We start from the raw sequence: 14,916 nt of genomic DNA on the forward strand, positions 1-14,916 counted from the left end.
CTCCAAAAAGCTTTATCTAATAAACACTGCAATTCAAATATGGTTGTTAGGCAAATCCAACAGACATCACTGGGCAGCGTCAAGGGAGATCATTTAAATTTTAGATTTCTTGCTTCTTTACAACGAGGGTAAAGTTCCATATGTATAAAACAGCACTGAATCTAAAATAGCCATTAGCTTTATGTTTTTTTTTTTAATATTTTTGGGGTTTTTATAAGGAAATCTTGTGCCATTCACACAAGTCTAATAGGCTGGTTGTTTTCCTTTATTTTAAACTGAGACCCTCCCAAACATCACACAGTTAAATTCAGTTTCACTGTCTGATTCATCAAAGCTTCAGGGCCTGAGATGTCTGGATATATGGAATCATCCTGATATCTTGCTTGTACATGTTCCCTAATTTCTTTACTTTATTACAGCTGTGAAGACACTGATAGAATCCCTTCTCCCTCTCCCTCAGCTCAGCCGGCAGCGAGACTGCCAGCCTCCTTCTCTTCTCAACTGTCACTGTAATCAAAGCCCCCGACTCACTGAGGCAGTATGGGGCTGTCAGTTCCAGTAAGACAATAGTCAGATGCTTCATGTTGAGTGCAGAGTAGGGAGAAAGCTGCACCTGACGCCCGGAGCATCTTCTCAAGCATCGGAGAGACACTGGCACCTCCCTAGGACACATCAGGGCTGTGTGTCAGCCGAGAAGGACCAGCCAGCCTACCCCAATTTAGAGGACACGGTGGGGCTTTCACCAATTGATACATATCTGAACCAGGCAGGGTGCTCTAATAAGGGTGGTAGGAAAATATTTCCTTAAGAGGGACTCGGAAAACTGAGGACAGGGGAGGAAGAGTTGTGAAGGGCTGCTGACCCCAAGTCCCTACTTGTTGGTTGCTTGAATCCCCTCTGCAACTTCCCATCAAGTCGGCCACATCATGCTTGAGGACCCTTTGGCTCTCCCTCCCCCAGGCTACCTGTCATTAGGGGTGAAACAAGGATGTCTTATCGCAGCTGGGCTCTGCCTTGCTGAGTCATTTCCACTTCTGGGGCTAATTAGGAAAGTGCAGTTCTTCTGTAGGATTGCTTTTGTGGAAGAGACATTTGATTTGACAAGCATGTAAGAGACGACTAGAAAAGACAAGTTAGAAAAAAAATAACCATAAAGCTAATGGCTCTTGTAGATTCAGTGCTGTTTTATACACGGCACTGATCCGCATAAAGCTAAGTCCTTTACAGCAGTGTTCACACACGCCTATAAGGGAAATGCAATTATCTCCATTTCATAGATTAGCAAACTGAGGCTCAGAGACGTCATGTTAGTTGGCCAAGGTCACACAGCTGGTGAGTGGGAGAGTCAGGGTTTGAATCTAAGACTACTGGAATAAAAACTCAAATTCTTAATTACAGTGTCCTAACACCTAGTATATTAGTAGTTCCCCCACTCTCAGCTGGGTTGGCTGTGGCAGCTGATAGTGAAATTTCAGACATGGTTCCCAGGGAAATAACATCACTAGTAATCTCTCAAAATAAAGGAGATGACACGCAGACCTCCCTGGGATCCATGGACTGAGGTCACGGAGGATCCCCCCCCGCCCCGTTTCAGCTGAGCTCTAACTTGGGCAAGAGTGGGTTTAGATGCAGAGATCTGAACCAGGTCAGCAGAACTTCTCCCACATACTCTTCCCACAGGGAGCCCTACTTTTTAAGAATGTGATCTGGGAGCTGTATATCATCAAATAATCTTTTGATTCTCCATTTCTTCACGTATATTATGCTTTGCTTTTTTTTTTTTTTTTTTACAGGGATAAAACGGTGACTTTGGAAACCCAACTTAGAAACATTTCTGAAAAAGCAAAGGTCTCGGGGGGCTTTCCTGGTGGTCCAGTGGCTAAGACTCCGTGCTCCCAATGCAGGGGGGACCAGGTTCAATCCCCGGTCAGGGAGCTAGATCCCACGTGTCATAACTAAGACCTGGCACAGCCAAATAAATACATAACTATTAAAAAAAAAAAAAAGTAAAGGTCTTGGGAACACGAGGCAGCTTTGACCTTCCAATTTGTGCCCCCAAATACTGGATGTTCATTGGGTGGGGATGGGGAAGGAAGAGGAAGGGTTGCTGGGGAGGCAGTTATTAAGGAAGAAGATATTCCTTCCCATCTCTGGGTTTGTGGTTTATCTGCTTGCTGCTAACCAGGGTAGGGGACCGTCTTTTCTTTTCTTCCTCCAGGCAAAACACTCACTGAAATTGCCTCTGTTATTACTGTCATAAAAGAGAAGCAGTGTTACACACCATGCAGCTGGTGCTCAGAGCTTCCGGCTCTCAGCCACGTTGGCACATGGCAAGAACAAGAGGGAGGAAAAACAAACCAGCATGCACACCCTGGCCAGACGCCCGAGTGCACCAGGGAAGGGCTGGCTTTGAACTTCTCCGATTAAGAAACATAAAAGAGGAACAAAAGGCACCTCTCTCTCTCTCAGGACAAAGCTGGTCATACAGCACAGGTCACTCTCAACATAGGACCAGGTTGGTTTAGGGGCAAAGCAGGAGTGGGGGATGGGTGGAACGCTATCACTCTACGGAAAACTTGCGTGGGGAAGGGACCGCTTGCCTTTCTAAGGCTCTGGCAGTTGCCCATTGCCACAGAAATGGTCTCTGTCATCTAGGCATTCACATGCCAAGTCTCAGGACTTGCTCAGGGTCACCTCACGGTGAGGGGCGGTTAGGTTTCCTGACCCTTGCACATCCTTTCCCTACTGGTCTGGCTGGCATAGTGGGACTCTGTCCTGCTTCTCTGGGGAGTCAGACCCCTCTGTGCAATGACCCAAGAAAGAGTGGACAGAAGCCTCAAAGCCATAAAGACTCAGTGCTGGGATGACCCACAGTGAGGCCGGAAGAGGTGGTCCCCCAAGCAGCCTCAGTTCAGTCTCCAGTCAGGAACTCAGACAGATGTTACATCCAATGGGGGCAGGCAGAGTGAAGCAGGCCAAGCCAGCTCCCATTCTTCTCAGGCCCCAGCTCAGCCCTTCCCTGAAAGTCTGGAACCAATAGGGCTTTCTTCCCCCTCGGACTTCCTTTACTGGTACTGCTGCCCTGCCCGTCCAGGATCAAGTCTGTGTCCCTGCCACCACCTCAAACTCCGCAATGTGCTTTGAGAAGCAGCAGGCAAGGAACTTAGCATCCGCTCACCTATGAAATATCCAGGTGCTGCACTCGTCACCCTTGGTGATGTAGTTCTCAGGCAGGAGTCCGGAGCAGCCTGTGGTCAGGGACGTGCCGTAGATCCAGCCCTCGCTGGTGCTGGTCTGCTCCATGGGCGACATGAAGATGAAGTCCCCAGGGACCAGCTCCAGCTCATCGTCGTTCTGCGGGGTGTACGGGTAGATCACCTGTAACGTCTGAAAAAGGAGGAGAGGGATGCGTGAGGCCCACATCTGACCCGTGCTGCTGAGCGCCTCCAGGGCCGGTCTGTGCGCTCTGCTGTAACAGGGCACACGTCCAGAAGCTGACATTGACAGGTGCCCCTGGGGGCTGCAGGCTCTGGGGAGATCTGGATTCAGGTCAGAAGGCATCTCTTCTCTTTTCAGGGTACTGTGAGTATGTGCCGGTGCTCCTGGCTGTTTCCAGACTTTCCTTCAGGCGTGTCTTTGCTTCAAAAGATACGGTTTTTAGAAATTCATCTGAAAACCTGTAGGCTCTCCAGTAAACTTCTATACAAATGAGGTTGGACCTAGTTTTCTCTGCTCTGCTGCCAGGGTAGGTGCCATAATAGACCCTGGAAATGCAACTCATGGGAAGGGAGTCTTCCATGCAGATGTCACCGATGCCCAGATGGAGACTCCCCGAGGAAGGCTTTGGGAATGACATGTTCTCCTTTCCATGTAACTCAGCGGCTTAAACAAGACATGGTCCCTGCCTTCAAGAAGCTTTCTTTAGGGCTTCCCTGGTGGTGCAGTGGTTAAGAATCCTCCTGCCAGTGCAGGGGGCACGGGTTCGAGCCCTAGTCCGGGAAGATCCCACATGCCGCAGAGCAACTAAGCCCGTGTGCCACAACTACTGAGCCCACGTGCCACAACTACTGAAGCCTGTGTGCCTAGAGCCTGTGTTCTGCAAGAGAAGCCACTGCAATGAGAAGCACGTGCACTGCAACGAAGACCCAACACAGCCAAAAATAAAATAAATAAAATATTTTTTTTTAAAAAGCTTTCTTTAAACCTCCATTTTTAACAAAGGCCTGGAAAGAAAAGTATCTCTTGCAGCCATCAGTGTGTCATGTCTGTAACCAGCTTTTGTCAGTGAACAGATGGAGACCACGTGTTCCTTCTTTGGGCTCCGAAAAAGCCCCCAGGGCCAACCTCAGGCTATGCCACTTGGCTGATTTATTCCACTTTTTGCCTCCTTTTCTGGTATATAGAAACATCACAGGCATAGGCATGAAGCTACTTTGGAAAACATTTATTTTACTACATTTTTGTTAACAGCAGGAGACCTCAATAGCAAGGAAAATATTTTCTGTGTTTCACAAGGGCTAAGAGGGGCTGTTTTATCGCTTTTCCTTTGATCTTGAACTACAAGTGGCAGGCAAAACATTCTGGTCCTCACGTACAGATTTTTAACTTTGGCCTCTGTTTTCTCATCTGTCAAATGATACCTGGACTATAAAAGTTCAATGAGACAACCTAAGAAAACTCCTGAGGCCTCTGGTACACAGAAGGAGCATAATTATTTCTATTGACCCAGGATGGCTGGCTTTCAAGGGGTTATCTTTCCATCTAGCTGATGCTGACCCCTGAATCCTGTGCTGGGTAGGCTTGTGAGCTAATCAGCTCCCTGGGGTCAAGGTAATACATCAGAGCATGTCATAAAGAATTTCTTTCTGGAAGTTGCTAATGAGAGGAGCCAGTAAAAATATGATTTTTCCCCCCAGAGAATGAACATGATAATGCACAGAACTTGACTACCTGCTCCACTGGATTTCTGATGTCCCCTTCAGCTCTAGGTCTTCTTCCATCCCATCGCCTTCCCACTCCTCTGCCACATACTCACTCAAACCATGTTTCCACACTAACCAGGAAGGTTTTTTTGCTGGGTTGTTAAAACAGCTTAAGGAAAAAAAATATTCACAAGTAATCTCTTAAATCTATAGGCTAGGTATGTGTTGAGACACCAAAAGGAACATTCCTTTTCCTAGAACAGGGTGGAGAGAGGCACCAAGTCACGGGGAACAAGTCTAAACTCAACTCGGGTTCCTTAGACACTCAAGTGCAGCACAGTCCCGGCTAATGATGCCTTTGACAGCAGAAGTGTCTTTTCTTTGAGAACCTCAAAAATGACTTGGGAGAAGAACTCATTCCTCCTTTCACTTGGGGACGCTGGGGTAAGTGTTCTAGCTCTAGGCGATCTCCAGGGAGATCGAGTCACAGAAAGGAACAGAGGGGACATTGTGTCCTAGGCAGAGGGTAGTTGGACAATAAGGAGCTTTGATTTATCAAATAATCAATAAAAAACATCAAGGTATTGCAGGAAATCTCAAATTATAACCGGTGCCCAGGTCCCCATAGCCCTTTCCCACTTACCAAAAGCGTGTGCAAAAGTCAGCCCAAGTTCGGGAGATCTCAGCTCACATGCCTAGTTTTGTGTTATGTGATACTCTTTTTTTTTTTTTTTTTTTTTTTTGCGGTACGCGGGCCTCTCACCGCTGTGGCCTCTCCCGTTGCGGAGCACAGGCTCCGGACGCGCAGGCTCAGCGGCCATGGCTCACGGGCCCAGCCGCTCCGCGGCACGTGGGATCTTCCCGGACCGGGGCATGAATCCGTGTCCCCTGCATCAGCAGGCGGGCTCTCAACCACTGCGCCACCAGGGAAGCCCTGTGATACTCTTTTATGTTTAGCATCTACTTGTAAGCACTCTTGAGTCTGTCTCAGGTATGTTTTCCCTCCCTTCCTACTTGGGGGCTAAGCTCAGAGTTTGCTGTCTGACATCTTGGGAAGGGCAGGTACGGCCCCATGTGACGACAGGAACTGACCCTCTTTGCCTTTGAAGCCCTTTTTACTCTCAGTAACAATAACAGCTGTGGCAATTTTGTCGTTGTCGCTATGCCCACTCTGTGCTGGCTCTTATGGTAGGACCTTTCCATATGTCCTCTAGTTCATGCGACAGTCCAGCAAAATATCGTCGGCATTCTGCACACGAGAGAACTAAGGACTGGATTATTTTCTAGAAGTTGTAAAAGCGAATCTAACCACCGCTAAAGTGAGGGAGCCAGGACTTGAAGCCGTGTGTGCCCAACTCCAAAATTTATGCTTTTTCTGTAACTGTCCTTCCTCTAGATTTCTAGCGCTTGACGCATAAAACTGGCACGGCACACTGGGAGCACTAACGTGGAAGAGATGGTGTGACGTACAAGCAAGCATTTGCAAGCCCACATCAAGTGAGCATCTGAACAGAAGAGGGGTGAGACCCCAGAGGGCTCCAAAGCATCACTTGCTGAGTGCCTTGCCTAAACCACTGGCCTTCTCCGGACATCTGTCACCTCACTGCACCAGTGAATCAATCCTGCCTCCTGGGCACAGGAGGAGAAGGAAGGCGAGTAGAGGTTTACACATGCAGGAGAGCACAGCTAAAGCCAAATGACCTCGGACGGAGAGCTTTATCAGGAGGAACAGTAATAAATGAGCTTTTACAAATAAGAGATAAAAAGAGGCCATGTTATTTTTAGAAAATAATTCATGTGGGCACTAGCTGCCTCTTTCCCTCCGTGCCCGTTGAGCAGAATGTGGGTCAGGCAGGAAAGCAATTACCCTCTGAGTTAACTGGAGGGCAGTGTTGATTAGAAGATATTCCTTGGAAAATTCCATCGCCACCTTCCTTCTCTTAGAAAGGTGACTTCTCACGGTCCATTGGCATGCCACCCTTGACTTTTTTTTCTCTGCCCTCGGAAGGAATCCAATCAGCCACACCTCTCTTGTTCTATTTAGGGCTCATGCTAAGCAAGTCCAGGAGATTTCAGAATTCTGAAGTAAGATTAAGCCCAGTCTCCTTGCTGTGTCTTTACAGAAACTTGCATCAAATGACTTGGAAGGAAGACACGACATTCCCATCAGCAGAGCCAGACAAATCTGCACATCCCTGACACTCTCGGGCCCCGCGCACAGTCCTGGGCCTTTGTCACGGGTTGGTTCTTCCAAACACTTCCAAAACAACGATGAGGTCGCCTGGCCTAGACCCTGAATTTCTAACTCTTTTTCATATTTTTTAAAAAAAAAAGTCTAAAACAGATGTTAAAAGGCTATGTAAATTAACAAAATATCAGTTCTTTTGCCGCTGAAAAACTAGGAAACAATTTATAGTATGTTTCGTAAACGTAGTTAAACTGGATGACAATTTTTGCAAACTCTGTGGTCTTTTTTTTAGATGGGCTGCCCATCTTTATTGGTCAGAACCCCTGGCTTCTGGCTTCAGTTCTGGTCCTAAATTGCTCTTTAGCTTTGGACCAGCCACAGAATCCCTATGTCTCAGCTTCTCCTTCAGGAGAAAAAAGGACAAGAAGACTCTTCAGAGATGGCACGTGCTTGTCCTGGAAAGCAATGTCAATTCCTTCAAAAGAAGGATGCCAGGACCATGCCAATCTTTCTGCTTGTCCTGGAATTCAGTTGTCCCTCTCAGGTCTCCCATGTGATGCACACAAACTGACAATATTTGGTCTGTGCTTTCATTTCATATGTGTCTGTTCTCTCTTCCCTGCTGGACTCAAACACCTTGAGGATAGGACCACATTTTAAAATTCTAGGGAATTCCCTGGTGGTGCAGCGATTAAGAATCCTCCTGCCAATGCAGGGGACATGGGTTCGAGCCCTGGTCCAGGAAGATCCCACATGCTGCAGAGCAACTAAGCCTGTGTGCCACAACTACTAAGCCTGTGCTCTACAGCCCGCAAGCCACAACTACTAAGCCCACACACCACAACTACTGAAGCCCGCGCGCTCTAGGGCCCGTGTGCCGCAACTACTGAGCCCGTGTGCTGCAACTACTGAAGCCTGCGTGCTGCAACAAGAGAAGCCACCGCAATGAGAAGCCCGCGCACCGCAACGAAGAGTAGACCCTGCTCGCCGCAACTAGAGAAAGTCCACGTGCAGCAATGAAGACCCAACAAAGCCAAAAATAAATAAATAAAATAAAATTTTAGTATGTTCCATGGTAACTTGCATGCCATAGATACTCAGCAAATATCCGTTAGCTATGTGTTCAGGGTTTGTTTGGGGTTTTTTTTTTGTATTTAGGCGTTCTCCTCACCTAAGATCAGGATGGTGTCTTCTACCTGTTAATACTGTGAACTGATAGAATATTTAAAAATTTATCAACATGCTTTTCTATCTATTCTCCCATTTCATTTCTATATCATTCCAGTAAGGTTGGCAGGGCAGACAGAACAATGGGGATATTACACAGCTCAGCCACTTGGGACCCAGAGACAAGAGATGCAAGCTCAGAGCTTTCCAGTGAGCCGGCCAGTGCTTGGATGAAATTCCAGGCCAGATGACTCCTGGGCATTACTTCCCTTTGGTGTCCATCTCCCCACAGCAGCAAGTGCTACTGGTGCTGATGGCACCCCGGCACCCCTGGCAGAGTCAGGAGCCCCAGTGAGACATTACCTCATGGTTAGCAAATCGGATATCCCGGGAGAATATGGTCGCCACCCAGTCGCACCCGAGTTTGACATCAATGTTCTGGGCGAGTTTCTCTAGGGTGGGCAGGTGGCTGGCTTGGAAGTGGTAAGCCAGGGTCACGTGCAGCTGCTTCTTATGAGGCTCCACGTGCACTTCTGGAAGAAGGAAGGAAAGAGGCAGCTGTTGCATCTCGATGGCGAAGACAAGGAAAAACACAGGACGGTGCCCTGATAAATCTGTTTCCCAAATAGCAGAGGACAGAGTCCCTCGGTCAGACAAAACCTGTTTCTCTCCTTCACAGCAGCAGAATAAGAGCGGGGCGGGGGATAAAAACCCGCAGTCCGAGAGAGAAAGAGCCACATGTCTGGCTTTTCTGGACCAGCTGAGAGACAATCATTTTGATTGGCAGCTGCTCACAACAAATCCAGATGAGTGTCACTGGCTCCACCATTCAGATGAGGAAACTGAGACCTAAAGGGATGAGCTAATTTATGTGGAAATAAGGAGCAAATTTTGTCATCATGGGACTCCCAAGGTTATCTTGCCTTTGTTTTAAAGTCAAGCCTCTTAGCTTTTGGGTGGCTCTGATAGAGAAATGAGGGGAAAAGATGGATTATTTTCAAAGTTTAAAACAGGGTTTCTCAACATCATTTTGGAACAAATAATCATTTGTTATGGGGGCTGTCCTGTGCATTACTGGGTGTTTAGCTGCAACCCTGGCCCCTACCCACTAGATGCCAGCAGCACCCCCCCAAGTTGTAACAACCAAAAACGACTCCAGACCTTGCCAAATGACCTCTGGGGGGAGATGGAGCAAAAATCACTCCGATTGAAAACCACAGGTTTGAAGTATGCAGACTATTATTCTAAGACACCCTAAAAAGCAAAACAAAAGAAACCAGCCTACCTACACAAGGCAAGAGCTTTTATTTGTCTTTTGTCCGTCTTTCAGTGAGGGAGATTCATCTACTGTCCAAGCTCAAACACCAAACAAGATGCAACTAGAGGGAATTTAGGGAATTCCAGAAATTAAGGGGCTTGCTCAAGTCGCACAGAGGTAGAAGAATGGTAGAAGTTGGGGCTGTGGTTTTGAGTACTTTTCTGTTATACTGCATGCGTTTCTTTGGTGTAAGCTCCCCGAGGCAAGGGCTCTGTGTCCTGTTCATGGATTATAAACCCCCTACCCCCCAACCCGTGCTCAGCACCCCACGGGCTTTCAGTATTTGTTAAATGAATGAAGACACACGAATGAATCTCCTTAAACCATCAAGGATGGAGGATGACTTCATCTACTCGCTGACGGAATCTGGGTCTGCCACACCTCTGAATACCATGACACAAGTTCTAGGGCATAGACCTGATGGCCCGCTTTCCACACCGGGCCACCCAGTTCTCCGAGTCGCCAGCAGGGGGCCGCACCGGGGCCGAGAAGCCAGCCAAGCCCACCGGTTCTTGCAGAGAGGACTCAGATGGCTGGGGAGGAGCTGGCTTGCTCCCTTCCTGGCAGGAAAGCCAGCAAGGGCCTGCCTGCCTTTCGCTCAATATGCGCTTTATGAACTGGCCGCGTCCTGGCTGAGACCTGCTTCACTCACTTGTGAATGATTTGGGTTTTGTGGCTACAACATTCGATTTGGTTCTTGTGGGAGTTTTCGTGGTTTTGACAATAGCTACTGTGGGATGAAAAGAGCCACTTCCCTGAGGTGGAGGGATGGGAACAGGAAATAATCTGCCTATGAGGCCATTTCTCTGAAATTTTATGCTCCTGTGAAGGGGGCAGGCTCCACCGAAGTCAGAGGGCAGACACGAGTCCCTGGGGACGAAGGGGTGGAGGTGGGGCGTCTAAGGAGACCAGGCTCCCAATGCGCAGAGGTGACCTAAGGGCCCGGGTTCCTCTGAGTGTAGAGACATCACTGTGATCCTGTTCAGTGATGCTGGGCCCTCACCACACTCTTCCTAGAGTCCTGAGCCCTACTGGGGGATTTTCTGGTAGAAAAGGCCACTGAGAAATAGGCCCCGAGCTGGGGATGAAAAGAGCAGAGTGGGACACAGGCAGGTGAGGTGGAGGCCAAAGGTCAGGAGCCCAGGGAGCAAAGGGCGGGGCTGGCCAGCTGGGGCCTCTGCCAGCACTGTGTTCAACACTCAGGACCCGGGTGGGCAGCTCACACCCTCCGCTCCGGTCAGGGTGATGGCCCACTGGCCCCAGCCCCCTGCTCCCTCCTGCCTGTGCTCATGCTGCCTGCCCTCCTGCAGGGCCCTATTCCCATCCGATGGATCAGCGTCTTCCCGGGGTGACTGTCCTTTTATCTGTGAAGGGGGCCCCGCTCCATCATCCCATGGCAGGATGATGGCCTCTCTTCTCACAGCTCTTATGACACGGTGCCTGGAGAAACCATCTCTTCTTCCCTGTTGCGTTCCTCACGGATAAACACACAGTAGGTGCCCAATAAATACCTGCTGATCGTGATTTCATTCTAAAGGGACCAAAAAGACTCCCGCCCGCCCCACTGTCTGTCCCACGGAAGGCGAGGCCCTTGCGGAGCTGTCTGCACCTGCAGTCACACAGGAAGGCTTTGCAAACCTCTGCCCCCGCCGCCCGCCTTTAAGTCAGCACACATCCTGAGTGTCCCTACAAACTGATTCCTTTGACGGTAAACCTCAGTTGTTAGCTTGAACTGAGACCTCCCATGCAAAGAGCAGGTGACATTGTAAAGAGGTGGATAAGGGCCCTTTTCAGGCTTAGGGGCCTGTCTACCAGGCTTCAGTGAGTCGAAAGGTGTTGGTTCAGTGGATTTGATTATTACTGGATGCTAAGTGCTTCCACTCTACTGTCTGTGCTGTGTGACCCCGGTCCACACGGAGGGGACGGGGAGCCCCAGATTAACACCTGCTTGGGATGGGGTTTGGAGGAGGAAAAGAAGGTTCCTTGGGAATTCCCTGGTGCTCCAGTGGTTAGGACTCCACACTTTCACTGACGAGGGCCCGGGGTTCGATCCCTGGTCAGGGAACTAAGATCCTGCAAGCCAGGCAGCGTGGCCAAAACAACAACAACAACAAAAAAAAAAACCCCACGCACAGAAAAGTTCCTTATTTCTGAGCAGTGAGGAGATGGTGGGGCTGCAAAGGAACACATTTATAATTCAATGGGAACAGTCATTTATGTACTTTCAACATGGTGTCAGGGAGTGGACACTGGACCTGCTCTCAAGGAGGTTAGGAGAACTGTAGCTGAATTTTTTTTTTTTTTTTTTTTTTTTTTTTGCGGTGCGAGGGCCTCTCACTGCTGTGGCCTCTCCCGTTGCGGAGCACAGGCTCCGGACGCGCAGGCTCAGCGGCCATGGCTCACAGGCCTAGCTGCTCCGCAGCATGTGGGATCCTCCCGGACCGGGGCACGAACCCGTGTCCCCTGCATCGGCAGGCGGACTCTCAACCACTGCGCCACCAGGGAAGCCCTGAGTATTTTTTAAAGGGGCAAGAGGTGTGGGGTCCTGCAGGAAACGGCTGTGTTCTTGGGCACGTTCTGCCCATTCCTGCAGGACCCTCTACCTCCCGACTCCACCCTCCTCCTCCACAATCATTTCCTGTCCCTTTCCTTCCCGACTTTCCAATTCCCAGGGCCCAGGGCAGGCCTGGCAGCTGGCAGCTCACCGGTTTTGGAGGCAGCCTCCGCAGCAAAGTCGGCGGCAAACTTCTTGAGGACCTCTGCGCTGTCTTCCTTCACGAAGAGGCCGATGAAGTTGGAGGAGGTATAGAGCTCCAGGGGCAGCGGGGCTGAGAACTTACATTTCCAGCGACTGACGGTGGTCTGCAGGGCTTCCCCCAGGGCGTCCACCTTGCTGTCCTCACACTGGCAGGGGAACAAGAGGCTTCGTTCAGAGACAAGGGGAGATGTCTGCCGCTACTTACCTTTGGCATCCTCTGTCCAGAGCTGGAGGCTGCTAACAGAACTATCATTCCTGTCTGTGAGCAGGGAGAAGACCTGCAGCCTCCCAATTATCTGGAAATGGATTATCTAACCAGTCAATTAAACTGGGGCGATGGACCACCTCTCCCCTCCCTCTCTCCCTGCTCCGATGTGCTCCTCTGAGCCCCGCCAGAATGCAGTAGGGCTGGTCCAGCAGAAAGCAAGCACGAGGGACGTGCCAAGAGAGTGTACAGCACCCCACGATAGGTTGTTGTGTGTTTTCTACAGTTCTGCATCGTTTGTACCTTTTCTATTCCACTTATGTGATCCAAAGTTGACTCTTATCTCCACCCCCATGATACCTGGGAAGAATGAAGCTCCAAGAGCTGCAATATCCTCCTCCTCCCCCCGCCTCCCCAGAGCGCTAGAAGAAAGAACGAGAGTGTCTAAAACTCTGAATGCTTTTGAGAAAGATCCTGGATGACTAAGAGGAAATGATCATCATTTTAATTTTCAGCATGAATGGTAAGAGAGGAGGTGTTAGGAACATATTTTCACCTACAAAAGGTGGAGATGGGGGAGAATATGAATGAGATTCTGGAAAAACAACCCCAAATATTAGAAAAACATATTGTCTTAAAATGCTACCATTCTGCTTCATTGTGACTACAGCTGGACACATCAATTCTTCTCCATCTCTGCAGAGAACCGAAGTAGATGAAATATGTTTACATTTATCGGAACGAGAGGGATTTTGATTCAGTCTCTGCATAAGCTTCATGACAGCTAGAATTACAGGCTAGGTAACTATGGCAGGGGAGACGTATCCTAGCCATCTCTAGAAAGATCTAGCATGGCAAAACCTGTGGATGGTGTGCAGGAGGCTAAAGTCGCTCCCCCATCTGCAGACTACGTTTTTCATCCCCAGTTCTCTCATGTCTGCTCTTTCCTTGTGAGAGGGGAGGGAGAAGACAGACAGGAGAAGCTAGGTTAGAGAATCCACTCCCCTTGTGGCTACCAGACCATTGTGTCACCCAGTGGGTCAGGCTTGTCCCCTGGGTCCTGAGGAGCACACGGTCCTCACGATGCCACACCAGACCCGGGGTGCTCCTAGGCCTCGGCAGGTATTAGAAAGAGGACCAGGGTGAGCAGCCGTGGACCTCACTGATTCCTCAAAGGCTCAACTCTGGAGCCCGTGACTGTTTCTACCAACATCCTGAGAGGCTCCCAGCTTTGCCTCCAGTCCCCCGGGGCTGGAGGGAGGCAGGCGCCCCGGGGTGGGGGGCTGCGGCTCACCATGAAGAACTGGCAGAGGGTGATGTGAGGGAAGATGTTGTGAGCTTTGTTCTTGCCGCAGATCTGCTTCGACTGCTGCCAGAAGTCGGAAAGCTTCTGCGCTAAGGGGCCGGTGGGGCGGAGGTAGAGGACGTACTCCCGGGGCAGGGGGTCATCCAGGAAGGGGTCGCCGACGTGGGAGAACAACCTGCCAGAGAGAGGGGGGCCGAGCACGCCTCACTTGAGAACCGTGGAAGCAAAGGGAGAACTGACATCAAGGTCCATCCTGGGCAGCCTCCACCCCGCCAAGCACCGCGAGCGGGAGGGTTTTCAGTTTTGTACTTTAAAAATCCACCCCTCGAAGCTCACACTTTGTAACCAACTCTCAGATGCACCAACTTCTCTACTCCTGCCTGTCGTATCGCATAGGCATCCCACGACTCCCTAAAAAAATCCTAAGGCCGCTCTCCAGGAAGCGTTTCGGATCAACCCCGAATCCTTTCCCAGACCACCAGTACTGTTCCAGCCCGGCCTGTCCCTCCAGCTCCGTCTGTGATTAAACGCATGTGCCTCCAAAGATGAGGGAAGCTTGGAGGGTCGCCTTGTGGGGTCAGCCCTGGGTAGCGATATCCTGGAAGGTAAGTAAGTAGGATATTTCTAAATCCATTTGCCTGATATCTAGGATGGATCTTTAAGTGAGTGGAGGAGCGGGTGGCTATCATGACAGAGGCTCTGTCTTGGAAATGCTCTGAATTTCTTTTGACAGCTCTGAGGAGAGCACACTCTGGGGCCAGGACGGGGGAGGCGAATGGCTTGATACACAGGCTGGTCACATGGTTTTTTGGATCCTCCCCCTTCCCCCGCCCCTGAAGGGCCCATTAGAGACAGGCTGCACATCCCTGCTCATCCACATACACTTAGAGTTAATTACATGCTATTTTCTCAATTTATTTATTTCATACCAACCAGTCACATGCTGCCTGAACACTTCTTCCTCCTGTGGATGCCAAGGCTTTTTGTCTGGAAGAAGAAATCAGATTTCTATTGTTAGTATTTTTAGCCTCCTATCAGCTTTTCCCACTGCA

General features: G+C 49.7%; 1 protein-coding gene across 2 annotated transcripts in view; it reads right to left on the minus strand.

Annotated features, from left to right (window-relative positions):
* UBASH3B (ubiquitin associated and SH3 domain containing B) overlaps nt 1–14,916 on the minus strand; it is a gene marked incomplete at its 5' end in the record, with an annotated part of 137,434 nt that overhangs the window by 15,179 nt on the left and 107,339 nt on the right. The window contains 5 exons of one of the 2 annotated variants that reach the window (XM_079707495.1): nt 3,179–3,387; nt 8,641–8,810; nt 12,301–12,499; nt 13,853–14,039; nt 14,798–14,851. In XM_079707495.1, coding sequence (XP_079563621.1) covers nt 3,179–3,387; nt 8,641–8,810; nt 12,301–12,499; nt 13,853–14,039; nt 14,798–14,851 — 819 coding nt within the window. Of the gene's footprint in view, nt 1–3,178; nt 3,388–8,640; nt 8,811–12,300; nt 12,500–13,852; nt 14,040–14,793; nt 14,852–14,916 lie in introns of both variants that reach the window. The other variant, XM_079707496.1, reaches the window with a different exon arrangement.

The sequence above is a fragment of the Hyperoodon ampullatus genome, assembly GCF_949752795.1.
Source record: "Hyperoodon ampullatus genome assembly, chromosome: 7".
Classification (NCBI taxonomy): Eukaryota; Metazoa; Chordata; class Mammalia; order Artiodactyla; family Ziphiidae; genus Hyperoodon; species Hyperoodon ampullatus.